The sequence below is a fragment of the Microtus oregoni genome, unplaced genomic scaffold (genome assembly GCF_018167655.1).
Source record: "Microtus oregoni isolate MIOR12 unplaced genomic scaffold, Mior012 000005F_ref0000423, whole genome shotgun sequence".
Classification (NCBI taxonomy): domain Eukaryota; kingdom Metazoa; phylum Chordata; class Mammalia; order Rodentia; family Cricetidae; genus Microtus; species Microtus oregoni.
The window spans coordinates 22,699,350-22,715,252 of NW_024543064.1; the positions used below are offsets into that span (position 1 = coordinate 22,699,350).

At 52.0% G+C, this 15,903-nt stretch overlaps 1 protein-coding gene across 1 annotated transcript; it reads left to right on the top strand.

Moving 5' to 3' along the window:
- Positions 1–550: 550 nt before the first annotated feature.
- On the top strand, positions 551–12,499 carry LOC121447817 (antizyme inhibitor 2-like). The gene is made up of 10 exons (XM_041651105.1): positions 551–710; positions 1,578–1,751; positions 2,803–2,975; positions 3,629–3,763; positions 5,073–5,238; positions 6,923–7,070; positions 10,196–10,296; positions 11,020–11,237; positions 11,675–11,731; positions 12,198–12,499. Exons 1-9 carry the CDS (start codon positions 573–575, stop codon positions 11,697–11,699), a joined length of 1,278 nt encoding a protein of 425 aa, XP_041507039.1. The 5' UTR covers positions 551–572; the 3' UTR covers positions 11,700–11,731; positions 12,198–12,499.
- Positions 12,500–15,903: the final 3,404 nt, after the last annotated feature.

Below are 15,903 nucleotides of genomic sequence, written 5' to 3' on the forward strand. Positions count from 1 at the left end.
CTGTGCTGTACTCAAGGAAGCAGGTCATAATGGCTGCAAGGTGAGTCCTGCGTGGAAGGGTCATGGACACAGTCCCTTTTATGGACCGGATACTCTCGGGATGCCGGTGACTCCACTTTAGTCTGAGGGCTTTCTGGTTGTTCCAGGGGACCCAGGGGACTACTCAATCTGAGGCGAGTTCCCTTCTCTCCCCGTGGGAGTGGACACGGGCCTCACTTCTGATGTTCTATGATACACAGTTGGACTGCTTGACTGAGTCTCAGTTTCTCATCTTGAATGGGGTGCATGTGGGAAGGAGCCTAGAGGAGAGTCCTATGTTTCCCTTCCGAGGGAATGGCCTTGCTTGTCACCTGCATTTGTGCCTCAGGTCATGTGCCATCAGTAAACCATCACAGGGTTTGGTGGAGTTCTTGGGCCGAATGGGACGCAGGTTCGCAGGTTTCAAGGATTTGGCCGTTGAGGCTGGGGAAGGGACAGCAGGAGATGAGGAAGGAAAAGACTGGGCCCACAGAGCTGTCCTTTCTAGGGTGCCAGAACTGTGCCCAGAGAACACCTCAGCTGTTGTCTCAGGAATGAGCACCCGCCCTGGGGGCCCGAGGGAGCAGCTGGGAACCACAGGAAGCCTGTGGCCATCAGAGCCCATTATTCTGGGGCCAGAGGAATCTGCCCGGCAGCTGGTCCTGAGGAAGATCCAGGAACTCACCATTGCGGTAAGGAGGGAGGGTGAGTCCCACCCCTTCCTTGATGGTACTCATGAATGTTTCCCTGGTTACAGCTTGGAGGCCATCAGACTAGGCTTTCCCAGGGCCTGTGCTGGGGTCCTGAGCAAGCTCTGCTGTTCTGTTCCCTCGGCACTTGGGTTTACCCTCAACCACACCATTGTCTGGGGCTGAAGCCATCCTATCTCTGGCTTTGGTCTACAGATAGCTGCCTCCCTGCACCTTTTTAAAGAGATATAAAAACCAGAGTTCAAATCCTTTCTTTACCAGACATGGTGGTGTACTTCTTAAATCCCAGAACTCAGAAGGTGGATCTCTAAGTTCGAGGCCAGCCTGGTCTACACAAGTTCCAGGACAGCCAGGGCTACATAGAGGAACCCTGTCTCAAAAAAAAAATTAAATTAAAAATATAAAATTGATCAGGGCCAGCCTAGTTTACAAGAACTCGTTCCAGGACAGGTTCCAAAGCTACAGAGAAACCTGGTCTCGAAAAGCCAAAATCAAACCAAACCAAAACAAAACAAAAAATCAAATTCTCTGTCATATTCTTGCTGTGTAACCTCAAGCCATCGATTTTCTAACTGAGCCTTTGTTTTCCCTGGCTTTTAAGAAGGAAGAAACAACACCAGGCAATGGTGAGTTCAAAGCCAGCCTGGTCTACAGAGCAAGTTCCAGGAGATCCAAGGCTACACAGAGAAACCCTGTCTCAAAAAAAATAAACAAACAAAACTCCCACAAAGTGAAATGGAAGGAGAGGGAAAGAAAATTAGAGGATCAGTAATGGTTTTGTCATAGAGTGGAGAGGATCCCAGGACCTAACCTTCTCCCCACCTCGCTCTCTTGTTCTTGCCCTAACAGGGCCGCCAAGACCCCTTCATGGTGGCTGACTTGGATGTGCTGGCCCGCCGCCACCAGACCTTCCTCCAGGCCCTGCCCCAAGTCCAGCCCTTCTATGCAGTGAAGTGCAACAGCAGCCCCTGGGTGCTGTTCATCCTGGCTGCCCTGGGCACTGGCTTTGATTGTGCCAGTCAGGTGAGCCTGTGCCAGCTTGCCAATCTTCCCCACCGGCCTGTCACTTTCTGGAGAAATACTGCCCGATGGTCAGGAGATCAGGAATGGGGACTCTGGCCCCCAAGATGGTGACTGGCATGTGGAGGGCTCAAGACTTTTTGTTGTTGCATTGGTGGTTTTATTTGCTCTGAATCTAATGGAATCCAGGCTAGTTCAGAATTCACTGCCAGGTCCGAGGATGACCTTGAACCTCTGGTCTTCCACCTCTACCTTCCCAATGCTGAGATCACAGGCACAGACCACCTGGTTTACCCGGTGCTGGTTGGATGGAGGGCTTTGTGCCTGATAGGTAAGCTCTCTACCAACCGAGTGGTAGCCCCGGTCCCTCGAATGCTGTGGTCAGCCTTGCACGGGGCTATGTGACAAGACCACGTAACCTGAACTAAGGAACCGGGTCCCTTCCTAGCATAGCTAGTTACTCTTCTGAGCCTCAGCTTCTCCCCCCTTTCAAATGGGGCCAACACTGAGTGCTAATGAGGACATGACGGCTCCTAGGTTTGGTTGAAGAGAAGGTTTTATTGTAGATATGAGGAAGAGAACAGTCAGCGGGGTCTGGAGGAGTTAAGGCTGAACATGACCAGCAGAATAAACTTGTCCATGAGGGGAGGGGGAGTGAGAGAGGAAGAGAAGAGAAAATGAGAGGAGAGGAGAGGAGAGGAGAGGAGAGAAGAGAAGAGAAGAGAAGAGAAGAGGACCAAGAGGCACATGGGAACCAAGAGGGCAAATAGGCAAAATGCCTGAGACACATAGGAATCAGAAGTTGGGGGAAGGGAAGCAAAGCTCAGACCCAGGGTGGGAGAGGTTCAGGGTAGGGGGCAGGATGAGCTACCGATAGGAGTGAAACTTGTCCCAGGTTTCTTTGGGACCTGACACTCTCTCAGTGAAGGATCTGGTCCCAGAAGGGGTTCACTAGAAGGTATCCCCACTAGTTCAGGCTAAGGCTCTATCCCCAAAGAGTCAGGGAAGGCAGGGACTGCAGTGCATCCCCAGCTCTGACCTTCACCCACACCAGGCGGAGCTGGAGCAAGTGCTGGGCTTGGGCGTAGCCCCCTCACGAATCATCTTCGCCAACCCCTGCAAGGCCATCTCCCACATCCAGTATGCAGCCCGCCGTGGGGTGCAGCTTCTGACCTTCGACAGTGAGGAGGAACTGGCTAAGGTGGCCCAGCACCACCCTGGGGCCAGGTAAGATGGCAGACATACAACTGGAAACAGTGGGCCAAGGGACTCCAACAGATGGATCTGGGTCTCGAAACCTCTGGGACTACAGGTACAAGGGTTGAGCCAGGAGGCCCAGTGCTTTCTTAGGATCATATTAGTACCAAATAGACCTTGACACTGCTCTGGCACTGGACCGAGCTCATCATGAGAAGGTCTGGCATCCATGACGTCATAGAAAAACTATACTAGGTCATACCAAGGCTCACATTTCAGATTCATTACCCCTATGCTGTGTGATCTTAAGAAAGCATGTGACATCTCTGTTTAGTTTTTCAAGAGAGGGTTTCTCTGTGTAGCCCTGACTGTCCTGGAACTTATCTGTAGACCAGGCTGGTATCGAACTCAAAGACCTGCCTACCTCTTCTTCCCAAAAGCTAGGATTAAAGGCATGAACCACCACCACCCAGCCTATACCTCAGATTCTTTAGAAAGCTTAACTGTGTGATTCTATCCCACTTGTTCTTGCCTGGAAAAATTCTGTAAAAAGTGTGTTTTTACAGAACACACTTGGTCTTCATGCTGGGTCGTCGGGAGCAGCTAGGCAGGGGTGAGTGGGAAGATTGGAGTACCTCAGGGTTCCGGTGCACCCATGCCCCACTCCGTCCTTCCTCTTCCAGGTTGGTCCTCCGGATACAGGCCCGGGACAGTCAAAGCACCTTTCCACTGAATGCCAAATTTGGAGCTCAGCTGGAGGCATGCACACACTTGCTTCAGGCTGCCAGAGAGCTGGGGTTGGCCGTGGTGGGGGCCTCGTACGTGAGCACTGGCCTTTTCTGTCTTGATTTCTGTTGCTGTCCCTAGGCAGCCACGGACTCTCGGGGACACCTCTGCTTTGTGTGTTTTCCAGGCCTAGAGGACGGGAGGCACGAATAGCCTAGGGGACAAATTGAAGTAAACATCAGAAACTTAACGCTCTAGATATGCAACATTTTCAAACAGTATTTAAAACAATCAAAACAAATCCAAAAATCTCCATGATGAGAAAAATTGGAATTTTAAATGGAGTCAGGATCGCTGTCGCTGATTCCCTTTCTTCCCTTGGGGACTAATCACTTTACAGATCGAGTCTCGGGTGGGAATTTTGTACATTTCATCCCTCCAGGAGACGTGCATTCATTTTCCTCTTTAAGGGATTCTGAGCTCTGGGTGTAGGGACACACAGCTGTAATCCCAGCACTCCAGGAGGCAGAAGGAGGACAGGGACAAGATCAAGAGCAGGCTGAACAACAGGAAACCCAGACTCCAAAAAAAGGGGAGGAGGAGCAGGGCTAGGGACATAGTTCAAATGGTAGCGTTCTTGCCTAGTATGCACCGAATAAAACCAGGGTAGTAAGTACCCTGCAATCCCAGCCCTCTACAAATGGAGGCTGGAGGGTCAGAAGTTTAAGGTCATCCTTGGTTATATAATGAGTTGGAGGCTAGCTTGCGCTATATGAGATACTATTTTTTTTCTTTTTTCTTGGGGGGGGGGCAGGGTTTCTAATGTAGCTTAGGAGCCTGCCCTGGAACAATTATTTTTTTATATTTATGTGTGTGTGCTCATGCCATGGTGCACATGTGGAGGTCAGGGGACAGTTTTTAGGAACCAGTTTTCTTCTCTCACTGTGTGGGGATCAGGAATTGAACTCAGTGGGTTTTGGCAGCAAGTGCCTTTACTCTCTGGGCCATCTGACCAGCCAGACTTTGTATCTGGTTAGAAAATTCTTGCTTACCTCATCCCCTCTAACCTGAACTGGTTTCTCTGTTTACCTGCAGGGGGCAGTGGGTTGTGGGGTTCTAGGTAAGAGAAGGAGAGCCCCTTCAACAAAGGCATGGGGAGTGGGCGGCTGGGGAAGAAAATGTTACTTTGTCGTTATCCCTGACTGGGTGACTATGGGATATGCGTGTCCAGGAGGACACCGGGTATGACCAAGGCCACATACATCTACGGGTGCCAAGTGGGCCAGCGTCATCTTGGCACAGGCTGGCACTGGTCTTGCAGCCCCTGGGTGAGTGTTCTTCAGTGCATCTGGCCTCACACTGACTTGAATCTGTGTCTTCCACACCATCGGCCATGTTCAGCTTCCACGTGGGTTCCGACTGCCAGGCACCCCAGAGCTACAGGCAGGCCATCGCTGACTGCCATCGTGTATTTGAGATGGGCCGCAGGGTGGGTCACTGCATGAGCCTCCTGGATCTCGGAGGAGGCTTCCCTGGAACTGAGGGCTCTGAAGCTAAATTTGAGGAGGTGAGCTGGATGGCCCCAGAGTAAGAGTGGCAGTCTGAGTATAGCAGCTTGGGGTGGGGGTGGGGGTGGGGGGACAAGTGTGTGCGCATGCCTGTGTGTTTGTACATAGAACCTCGCATAACTGGGTCTGTTTGCAGACACTGTGGTTTGAGTCTGACAGACATCTTCACCTGACTATGTGTGTGACTGTGTCTGAGTGTGAGCACCTGAGTGTGTCTGAGTGTGTGTCTGAGTGTGTGCACCTGAGTGTGTCTGAGTGTGTGCACCCGAATGTGTCTGAGTGTGTGCACCCAAGTGTGTATGAGTGTGTGCACCCGAGTGTGTCTGAGTGTGTGGACCTGAGTGTGTCTGAGTGTGTGTCTGAGTGTGTGCACCCGAGTGTGTTTGAGTGTGTGCATCCGAGTGTGTCTGAGTGTGTGCACCTGAGTGTGTCTGAGTGTGTGTCTGAGTGTGTGCACCCGAGTGTGTTTGAGTGTGTGCATCCGAGTGTGTCTGAGTGTGTGCACCCGAGTGTGTCTGAGTGTGTGACCCGAGTGTGTCTGAGTGTGTGTCTGAGTGTGTGTCTGAGTGTGTGCACCCGAGTGTGTCTGAGTGTGTGACCCGAGTGTGTCTGAGTGTGTGCACCCGAGTGTGTCTGAGTGTGTGCACCCGAGTGTGTCTGAGTGTGTGACCCGAGTGTGTCTGAGTGTGTGCACCCGAGTGTGTCTGAGTGTGTGCATCCGAGTGTGTCTGAGTGTGTGCATCCGAGTGTGTCTGAGTGTGTGCACCCGAGTGTGTCTGAGTGTGTGCACCCGAGTGTATCTGAGTGTGTGCACCCGAGTGTGTCTGAGTGTGTGACCCGAGTGTGTCTGAGTGTGTGTACCCGAGTGTGTCTGAGTGTGTGTCTGAGTGTGTGTCTGAGTGTGTGTCTGAGTGTGTGCACCCGAGTGTGTCTGAGTGTGTGACCCGAGTGTGTCTGAGTGTGTGACCCGAGTGTGTCTGAGTGTGTGCACCCGAGTGTGTTTGAGTGTGTGCATCCGAGTGTGTCTGAGTGTGTGCACCTGAGTGTGTCTGAGTGTGTGTCTGAGTGTGTGCACCCGAGTGTGTCTGAGTGTGTGCACCTGCTTGCTGTGCTTTTTTGTTGCCTCACAGCTCTGGTCCAAGATCAGGAGTCACATCCAACAATGCTCTTTTCTACCTCTTCCTTCTTCCTCCTTCTTTTCCTTCTCCTCCCCTTCTTCTTCCTTCTCTTCCTCCTCCTCCCCTCCTGTCCCCCTTCCACCTCCATCCCTCTTCTTCATGCTCCTTCTTCCCCCTCTTCCTGTCCTTTTCTTTTTCATCTCCAGCCTCTCATGAGGTAGGCGTTATATCCCCCCCCCCAGCTATCCCTACAACCCCTCCATGTCCTTTAGCCGTAGACCCTAACCCTGGTAGACACTCATGGTCCCTTAGCTTCAGGGGACCATGAAGACATTCTGTCTCTGCTGACCATGTGTCAATTATTTTCAAGGTCATATCCTCAGGGTGCCAGGGCCCAAACACTGGCTGTGTGCTCTGGCCTGTCTTGACTTCCTTTCTACCTGTTTCTTCTTGAGTAAGAGGAGGTGAGCTTGCTATCTGAAAGGCTATTATAGGGTCAAAGGAAAGGGGGTCATGGCAGTTGCATAGACTCAGGATACAGCAGAGGCTGGATCTGTCTCCACAGATAGCTACAGTGATCAATGCTGCCCGGACCCAGTACTTCCCGGAGGGGACTGGTGTCCAGGTCATCGCAGAGCCTGGCCGCTTTTATGCGGAGTCCGTATGCACAGCTGCTGTGAACATCATAGCCAAGAAGGCCTCCCTGGAGCCAGGTGGGTGCCAGGTGTAGCCACTGTCCAGATGTCCCAGGACTTGGGGAGAGATTGGAGCATGATTCTGGGGTATACCCTGGGTGCCTAATTGTAGCAATTGAGATCAGAGTTGCATACTGGATTGGCCCTGTCTGGGCACTGTTTACTGTGCCCCAGAAGAGGGGAAGGTGAAGGACAGAGGCCAACGTGCCCTTCTAGGTAGTGGGTAAGTCTGCTGGCCTGAGGGAGCAATTGCAAGGTTCGGCCTCCAGGGCCCTACATACCCATTACTAAGCCTAGTCAAGACCCTTGGGTGCAGGAGGTGACAGGTTCTATCAGTGACGGAGAACTCCAGCACAAGCTCCCTCAGCAGATAAAGCAGGGCTGACTGCTGTGATAGGACACGTCCCTAAGGCTGACATCCTCCGGTGACAGGACCTTTTGACACGCGTCACCGTGCCTCCCAGGGGAGTTCTTCAGCTATTTTGCCTCTGAGTGTGGGAGGGACCTGGGGTGGCCATGTTCCCAGAGAATGAACCAGAGATGCTTTCATGGCAAAATTGAGACTATTCCCAGGTCGGCATCCACTGAACTAGCCCTCTTTGATCTTCGGGACTGAGTGACACCCACAGGTAAATATTTACCGTCACTCTGATGCCCTCCCTTATCCGCCTTTGATGAAGCGCCTCACCGGAGGATGCTGGGGTGGAGCGCACCTGTCCTCACCCATTTCACCACAGCCAATCACAAGGATTTGGGAGCTTTGTTATTCATTACATAAACAAAAGCAAGAGCTGCTAATCTGCGCAAGTCAGCGACAGCTGAAACACATATTTTACCTCAGGTCTGCTCACCGATCCCGTGAGGCCGCTTTGGGTCACCCCCAGTGAACACGTGTAGACATGGAGACTCAGAGAGGGGCAGTGCCCTGTCCGAGGTGGCACAACTAGTCAGTAGATAAACCAGCCTATGCCTTCCTGACTCCAGGACTGGTACCCCTCATCCCTAGCATCACGAGGAACTCAATCCAGAATTGATCTGGGTATCACTGGAATTGGGGTTAAGGAGATAGGGAAGAGAAAGAAGGAAAACCAGAGGTGAAAAAATCCGTACTCAGAGTCAGCTTCCAAATGGCCGCCGATCGCCCAGAGGTTGACAGAGTCTGACTGGAATTCTGCGTGCAGGTTCAGGAGCAAGGATGTGAAGACGGGCTAAGATGGCTGTGAAGGACAAGCTTGGTAGGCCTTCGTATCTGCAGGATCTGGGAGTCATAGAAAAGAGTGTGAAGGAGCTGGGGGAAAGCTGGCACTTGCTTAAATGAGTAATCAATACAGTATCAATAGGGGCGGCATGTTCTGAGGGAGGGAGCCATCTGCAGTCGTTGGTGCTGTAGGAGTTGGCCAAGGTTTTATAGCACACTCAGGATTTGTCTTAAGGATTTGTCCTAATTAGCTATGGCAAGGCTTGCTTACATGGAGACAGCTGTCTCAGATAAATTTTTACACACACTTTCCCAGAGACAAGAGACTCTGCATGAATTATCTACACAGAGTGGATTAGGTGAGAAGGGAGAGTAGGTCAGCATCTTCACTGGGATGTTCGTGGACAGAGGGTCTTGTGTAGTCTGGGCTGACCTGGCTCCTGCCATGTGCTGGGGTCTCTGCAGGTGTCAAGGCAGGCAGCGAAGCAATCTTGAAGAGGTGAGAATGAAAACATGGTTCAGATTGATGTCGTCGGCCTGGATCAAGCTTCAGGGAGGCTAATGGTGGGCAGTTTATTGTTGGCATATTTAAACACAAAAGAATTTATTTGGAAGAAAGGTTTCCAGGCAGCCATCATCATAATTCCAGGTGCACGATAAAGCTGAGGGTGTAACTACATAGGAACTCCTGTACAAAACACACGTGACCGTGGGGGTGGGGATTCTATAGCCAAAAGGCCTAGAATCTAGTGTGGTCTCTGACCAATACCTTAGAGGTCAGCAGGCTACAAAGTACGTGTGACATCTCCCCTCAGGATTGGTTCTATTGACTGAGAGCCTACAGTCAAGGTAGTAGTTGTACATGAGGGAGGCCATTTTGGGGGATAATTACTGCCTCTAGGAATTAGCTAGCCAGGGAAGGTCAGACTCTTCTGTGTCTGCAGAGCCCAGATGCCAGAGTGTCAAGCTGGTACCCACCTGTAGTGCCAGCACTTAGGTTGAGGAGGCAGATCATGAGTTCAAGAGAAGTCTACACCACACAGGCCAGTGTGGGCTAGGAGAATTTATCTCAAACAAACACAAGCCTAAGATAAAGCAGGGTGCGGTGGCGTATGTCTGCAATCCCAGCACTCGGGAGGCCGAGGCAAAAAGATCACAACTTCAGTGCCTTGTTGAGCAACGTGGTAAGATCCCATCTCAAAAGCCAAGATCTGCAGATATAGTTCAGTGGTAGAACACTTGCCTAGCAAAAGCAAGGCCCTGGGTTCAATCCACCAACACCCTGTAAATAAGAGAGCAGAAAGGGAAGGAAGAAAGGAAGGAAGGAAGGAAGGAAGGAAGGAGGAAGGAAGGAAGAAGGAAAGAAAGAAGGAGGGATGGAGGGAGGGAGGAGGGAGAGAAGGAGGGAGGGATAGAGGGAAGGATGGAAGGAAGGAAGGGCAGCGAACAAAGGCATCTCTGAAAGGAAGGCAATGCACCCACCGGCGCGCCCTGAAGCGGAACATCAAACAGCCACTGCTCCTGCCCTGTCTCACACAGTAGGCACTCGGGGACCTACTCCAAGCGCTTGAACCTGTGTCTGGGGATGATCCGAGGGCATTGCCTACTCCTGTGGACTTCTGGCAAGACTCAGTTTCTCCAACTGTAATGCAGGGCTTATGATACCCAATAAGTACAGGCAAGAGCATCCATGTACTCCACACATGAGGAGCTTAAAACAGACCATCCCACGCCGGTTACTGCTGTTCAGTGTTCCTATGTGGGGAGCGGAGGGCAGTGGGGCCTAGTGCCATGCCCCTAGCCATGACAGAAGGTGGGTTGGGGAAGACCCTTAGGACAAGGCAGGAATTCTGCCTCACTGGGCAGCCACTTCTCCCAAGGGAACTGGGACTCATCAGGGAGACATAACCAAACACACTTCATCCTGTCCACTCCCTGTCCCCAGGAGGCCACAGGAAGATGGCATACTATCTCAATGAGGGCTATTATGGTTCCTTCCGGATCTTCCTCAGGGAACCTGTCCCCAGGATACCCATTGTGGTGAAGGTAAGGGGACCTTGTGTCCTGAGACCATCAACTTCAGTCGCTGACCTGAGAGGCAGGGTCTCAGGTCACCCACGCTCTGCAGGTTGTCATGTTGGGCATGGGTGTGAGGCATAGCACGTACACATTTGTGTTTCCTGGTGCACACCTGGTGACTCATGACTGTGCATGTCTGTGGAGGCTGCGTGGGTCTGATCAGCTCTGGATGCTTCCGTGTGTGTGTGTGTGTGTGTGTGTGTGTGTGTGTGCGCGCGCGCGCGCATGCACTCTGGAATGTTGGAGGAGCAGGAGACTTGGAGAGTACTGGTTCCCAAGCTCCCTTCACATTAGAGCCACCTGCCAAGCTGTCAAAGTCCCCACCGCCTGGCCATGCTCTCATATATAAAAATAGATTTAAAGCCCCAGGTGAGATCCAGCATCCATTCATCATTAAAACTCTCCAGGTGGCTCCAGTGTGCAGTGGACTCTGAGACCCCATCTTCGGGTCCTCAGCATGTACACGTGATGTGTTTGTGAGCCAGTGGGCTGAGACATGGCCCCGATGCAATGCGAGCTCCAGGAAAGGCCTTTGGGTGTGCCCTCAAGGCTGGCACAGAACAGCCACTCTGTCACTGTTCACTGCGGTTGAATGGTACTGTCCTTACTGGATGACCACGTCTCCTGGAACCATGTCTAACATCCTAGTAAGACCCTTCCTTCTCTGACCCCATCTCCTTCTCCCTGCAGGAGTTCCCCTCAGAGCCCCGCCTCTTCCCCTGCACCCTCTATGGCCCCACATGTGATGCCTTTGACAAGCTCTCCTTGAAGGAGGTCCAGCTGCCGGAGTTGGATGTGGGCGACTGGCTGATTTTCCCTGACACGGGTGCATACAAGATCTCCATGAGTTCCACCTTCAATGGTTTCCCGATCATAACGGTCTACGATGCCGTGGGCCCCCAGCTCAGGTGACCAAGGGGAAAGGTATGGGAGGGATAGATGTGGGGTGCTTTCTCCAGACCCTTGGCCTGGCAATGTGAGCTGGTAGCTGAACTTAGGAGCCCTGGGCTTAGGAAACACTGCTCTTCACACGACCCTAGTAGTGGGTCTCACCTCACTTTGCCATGAGCCTGCGGGGCTGACGGGGTCTCAGCCTCTCCTGAGGTTAAGTCACAGGTTGCCTGGGCAGCTGCACCTTATGGATGCCTCAGTGGGAGTAGAATCAAGCAGCCGATGGACCCAGCTAGTCCTTAGCGCCATGGCCCAAAACCTGCTGGCTCTAGCAGCTTGTAGTAGTAGTAGCTCCCCAATTGTCAGAGCCCCTGCTCTACCCAGCTCAGGACTCACCACCAGAGAGAGAGGGGGAGTCCTATGAACCTCTTGAACTGTAGCAACTTTTCTACAGGAGCCTACTGGAGACAGCACCTTAGGCCAGCACATGGCCAGAATGGAGACACACCTGGTATGCTATGAGGAAAACTTAAGATCAGAGGGTGGTGGAATAGGCCCTTGGGGGAAAACAGAGGCCTGGCCTCTTATGCATTAGTGAGACCCTATTACACATTGAAAGTTGTCCTTCTTGAGTAGGCTTGAAGTACCAGCTGGATGTCCTAGGTGGCTGACTTGGCATCCCTTCTGGCTCTCTATCCCCCTAGGCAACAATATCCCCATGGTGTTGGGGGAATGAGGGAAAAAGGAACGGTGGGACTTGTGTGGGCACAGGAGTATCCCCTTCAGGGCTAGGCACCTTAACCTCAAAAAAGACTGTGTCTTCTGAGGGAGGACACCAGCAAAAGGGTACCTAGGAGTGCTTTCGGGACCACTTTTTGTGGTGAGCATGGGGGGAGGAGAATGTCCTCAGGGGCAAAGCCACCACTTCCTGTGTACTTTCCAAACTTCTGCCTGATGAGAATTTCTGGGACCCACAGTCTCTGCCAAGGCTTTCCCAACCTGCCAGAGTCATGTCACAACCTACCTCCGTCATCTGAATGAATCTTCCAGCATCCTTGAACTGAAGCGAATTCTCCCCCCAGACAGCCCATGGAAGGTGTGGGCTGCAGACACCTCCCATGGATGTGGGAAAGGCTCGGCCTTCAGGATAGTGTGCTACTCACTGGACCTCTCTGGAGCTTGCAAATTGGGAGTGGAAACATTGATCTCTACCTATCAAAGGAGTTTTCAAAATACAAATATGACCTGGCTTTGGTGAAAATAATAAAACTGTGTTAAGATGCAAGACCTGGTGTGTTCTGCTTGTTCTGTGGGTTTTATTCTTTAGAATTATGAATATTCATATTTATTTGTTCATTCATCTACCATCCATCCATTTATCCATCCATCCCACCAGCCAGTCAGCCATCATCCACCCATTATTTATCATTTATCCGTCTCTCATCCATTCATCCATCTACCTACCATGCTTCCATATCCACTGTCCAAATACTCATTATCAACCATCCATCCACTTATCATTCACCCATCTGTTCATCCATTCATCTATCCATCAACCTACTATACTTCCATCCATCCATCCATCATCCATCCATCCATCATCCATCCATCCATCATCCATCCATCCATCCATCATCCATCCATCCATCATCCATCCATCCATCCATCCATCATCCATCCATTATCCATCCATCATCCATCATCCATCCATCCTTTATCCATCCATCATCCATCATCCATCCATCCATCCACCATCAATCCATCTATCCATCATCCATTCATCCATCCATCATCCATCCATCCATCATCCATCCATCCATCATCCATCCATCCATCATCCATCCATCATCCATCCATCCATCATCCATCCATCCATCCATCATCCATCCATCCATCATCCATCCATCCATTCATCATCCATCCATCCATCCATTATCCATCATCCATCTATCCACCCATCTACCAGCCATCAGTCATCCATCTATCCATTCATTATCAACCATCCACCCACCTGTTCATCCATTCATTCGTCCAGCAATCCACTATCCATCTATCCATCCATCTATCCTCTATTCATTATCCATCACTCCACCCACCCATCCACCAGCCATCAGTCATCCATCTACCCACCTATCCATGTGTCCATCCACCATTCATCAATCTACCATCCGTCTGTCCATTACCCATGCATCCATCCTTCCATCCATCCATCTGTCCACCTGCCTGGTGCTGTTCTAGCCCCAAGGGACCCATGTTCAACACGAGAGGAAAAGCTTCGCCTTGCAGGTAAGAAACGGCATAAAGAAACACATAGGTAGATGACAAAGTGGCATGGGAGCACAGGGGAAATGAAAGGGGGAGGAGTGAGCGAGCGAGCAGCAGTGTCCAGCACAGGGGCTGGGTGAAGGAAGTGTAGTAGCGCATCCGTGGAAAACAGCAAGTCCAAAGGTCCGGATGATGACCGTCAAGTAAAGGTTGGAAGACCGTGTGAGGGAGCAGAGGGGGAAGGGGGTCCAGGCTGGCCCGTCAAGCATCTCACTAAGTCAGAGTTTTTATGTTAATTCCAGCAGGTGAAGGCAGAGTACAGGGGAATACAGAGGCCGCAGGGAGGCTCCTGGCAGCCCTGGAAAAGAAGGAGTGGGGATGAGGGGAAGTAAAAGTGGACCTCGGGGGTTTAGGGTCAGCCCTGCCCTTTCATGGACAGGGTACTTGAGAGGGCTAGGAGGGTAAAAATCAAGACTCTGCTTCAAGTTTTATAAGACGCCCAGGCCTCCAAGTGGATCTCTGAGGAGAGGTCAAGGGGAGAAACACACGGAGTGAGAGGGGTCAGTGTTGGTGGCCTTCGTAGTCTTGGGGCCAAGGAAGGGAAGGATGCTCAGCTGTGTCCAAGGCTGCTGAGGTAAGAGGAGGTGAGACGAGAGTGAAGAACTCTGATGCCATTGAGGGCTGCAGGGTCCAAGGCGTGTGGGGGAGGGGCTGCCAGCTCAAGCCATCTCTCCAGCAGGTGTGCTACAGAGGCGACCTGAAAGAGGAAGCGAGGGCTGCAGGTAGGCGGGGACCAAGGGGAGACTGAGGGTTCATTTTTGGGCGGGAAACCACGGTTTGAATTTCAAGAGCAAAACCAATTGTGGATGAGAACTTTTAGAAGTCCTGCAGGGAGTGGTGAGCCCTCAAGCCAGGCAGGACAGGCTGGAGGGCGCGCGATGCATCTGCGCCTGTGCAGAGCTCTTTAGAGAGCAGGCTGAGGAAATCTGGGGTCGAGGGAAACTGGCATTTTCTTCAGCTTCACTTCCCAGGGATTCAAGTACCAAGGTCACGGAGAAGAGAAGGGGGCAGGAGGAGTTTTGTGTTCCCAGAAGGGAACAGGTGCGACAGCCAGAACAAGGCTGGGAGAGGATGCAGCCGCGCTGCGCTGCGGGTTGTGCAGGGACAGCTGGAGACCTACGGGAGTCAGCGAGCTGGCGTATCGCCCTCACCCGTGGCCTGCCGTGGGCACAGGTGCAGAGTGGGTGGAGGCTGCGGGAGGTGCAAGGACAGGGAGATGGTTGGAGCCTGAGGTGGGCGCAGGATCTCTGCAGAGCCAGGCTCTACCCACGTGGGTCACCTAGCCAGTGCCAAAGCCAGGCACTAAAGTCTACTGTTCTCGGTGCCCTCCATCCCGCAGCAAGGCCTGCGCACAGGAAGCGTGACTTGGGTAAACGCGGGTACTCGGCGCACGGTTTTAAACTAGGTTTCAGCCATGATGCCTCTCTGCCACCTACTGACCGTGATCGGAGTAGAGCCTGCGTTGAGCGCCACTATGGTTTCCAGGCTCCAGCTAACAATGGCCGACTGAAAAAGGCTGGGAGGATGCTCTTTTGTCTTTTTCTTCTTCCCTTTTTATTATTTTGTATGTGCGTGAGTGTGTATATAGGGGACACGCGCGTGCCAAGGCGATCATGTGACGATCAGAGGAGAGTAACTTGAAGGAGTTGGTCCTCTCCCCTTCCATCATGTGGGTTCTGGGAACTGAGCTCCTGTCATCAGGATTCCACCCCCCTGATCCATTTTGTAGATATCCCCCCCCCTGCCACCCCGCGGCTCTTTATTTTCTTTTTCTTTTGCAACCCCTGCCTTCCCCGCCCCCAAGTTCTGGGGTTCTAACTAGGGTTTTGTGTATGCTCGGCAAGAGCTCTACTTAGGAGCCTGGAGAGATGTCTTTTAGTTGTCTGTCTTCTCCACTTAATCCAACTCATTCATGATGCTTACTGAACACTCAGCTCGGGCCACATTGCTGTGGGCACCAGGATTCGTCAGAAAACTCTTTAGCAAGAGTTAAGTTTCTTAGGACAAATGCCTGAGGTGACTATTTAACTTATCAAAGTGGACCTGGCCACCCGGTTCCCCCTGCATCCCTCAGTCCCTACCTGTTACAGGGTCCTCCTGGCTGGTACACCCACCCCCTACTCTGTACTCTCAAGCCCAGGGTCTGACCTGCTCTTCCCTATGTAAGCTAACCATTTTGGTTACTCACTCTCTTTGTACCTTTGGGCTGCTGCACCTGGTTCCCCTCTCTCCCCTTCCCCTCCCCCTCTCTCCACGTGGCCTAGCTCAGTCTGGTCACATCCACTCTGGACTCTCCCAGATGTCCCTGACTCTGGAGATCCTCTTCCATATAGCTACAATAAACCTTCTCCTCCGCTG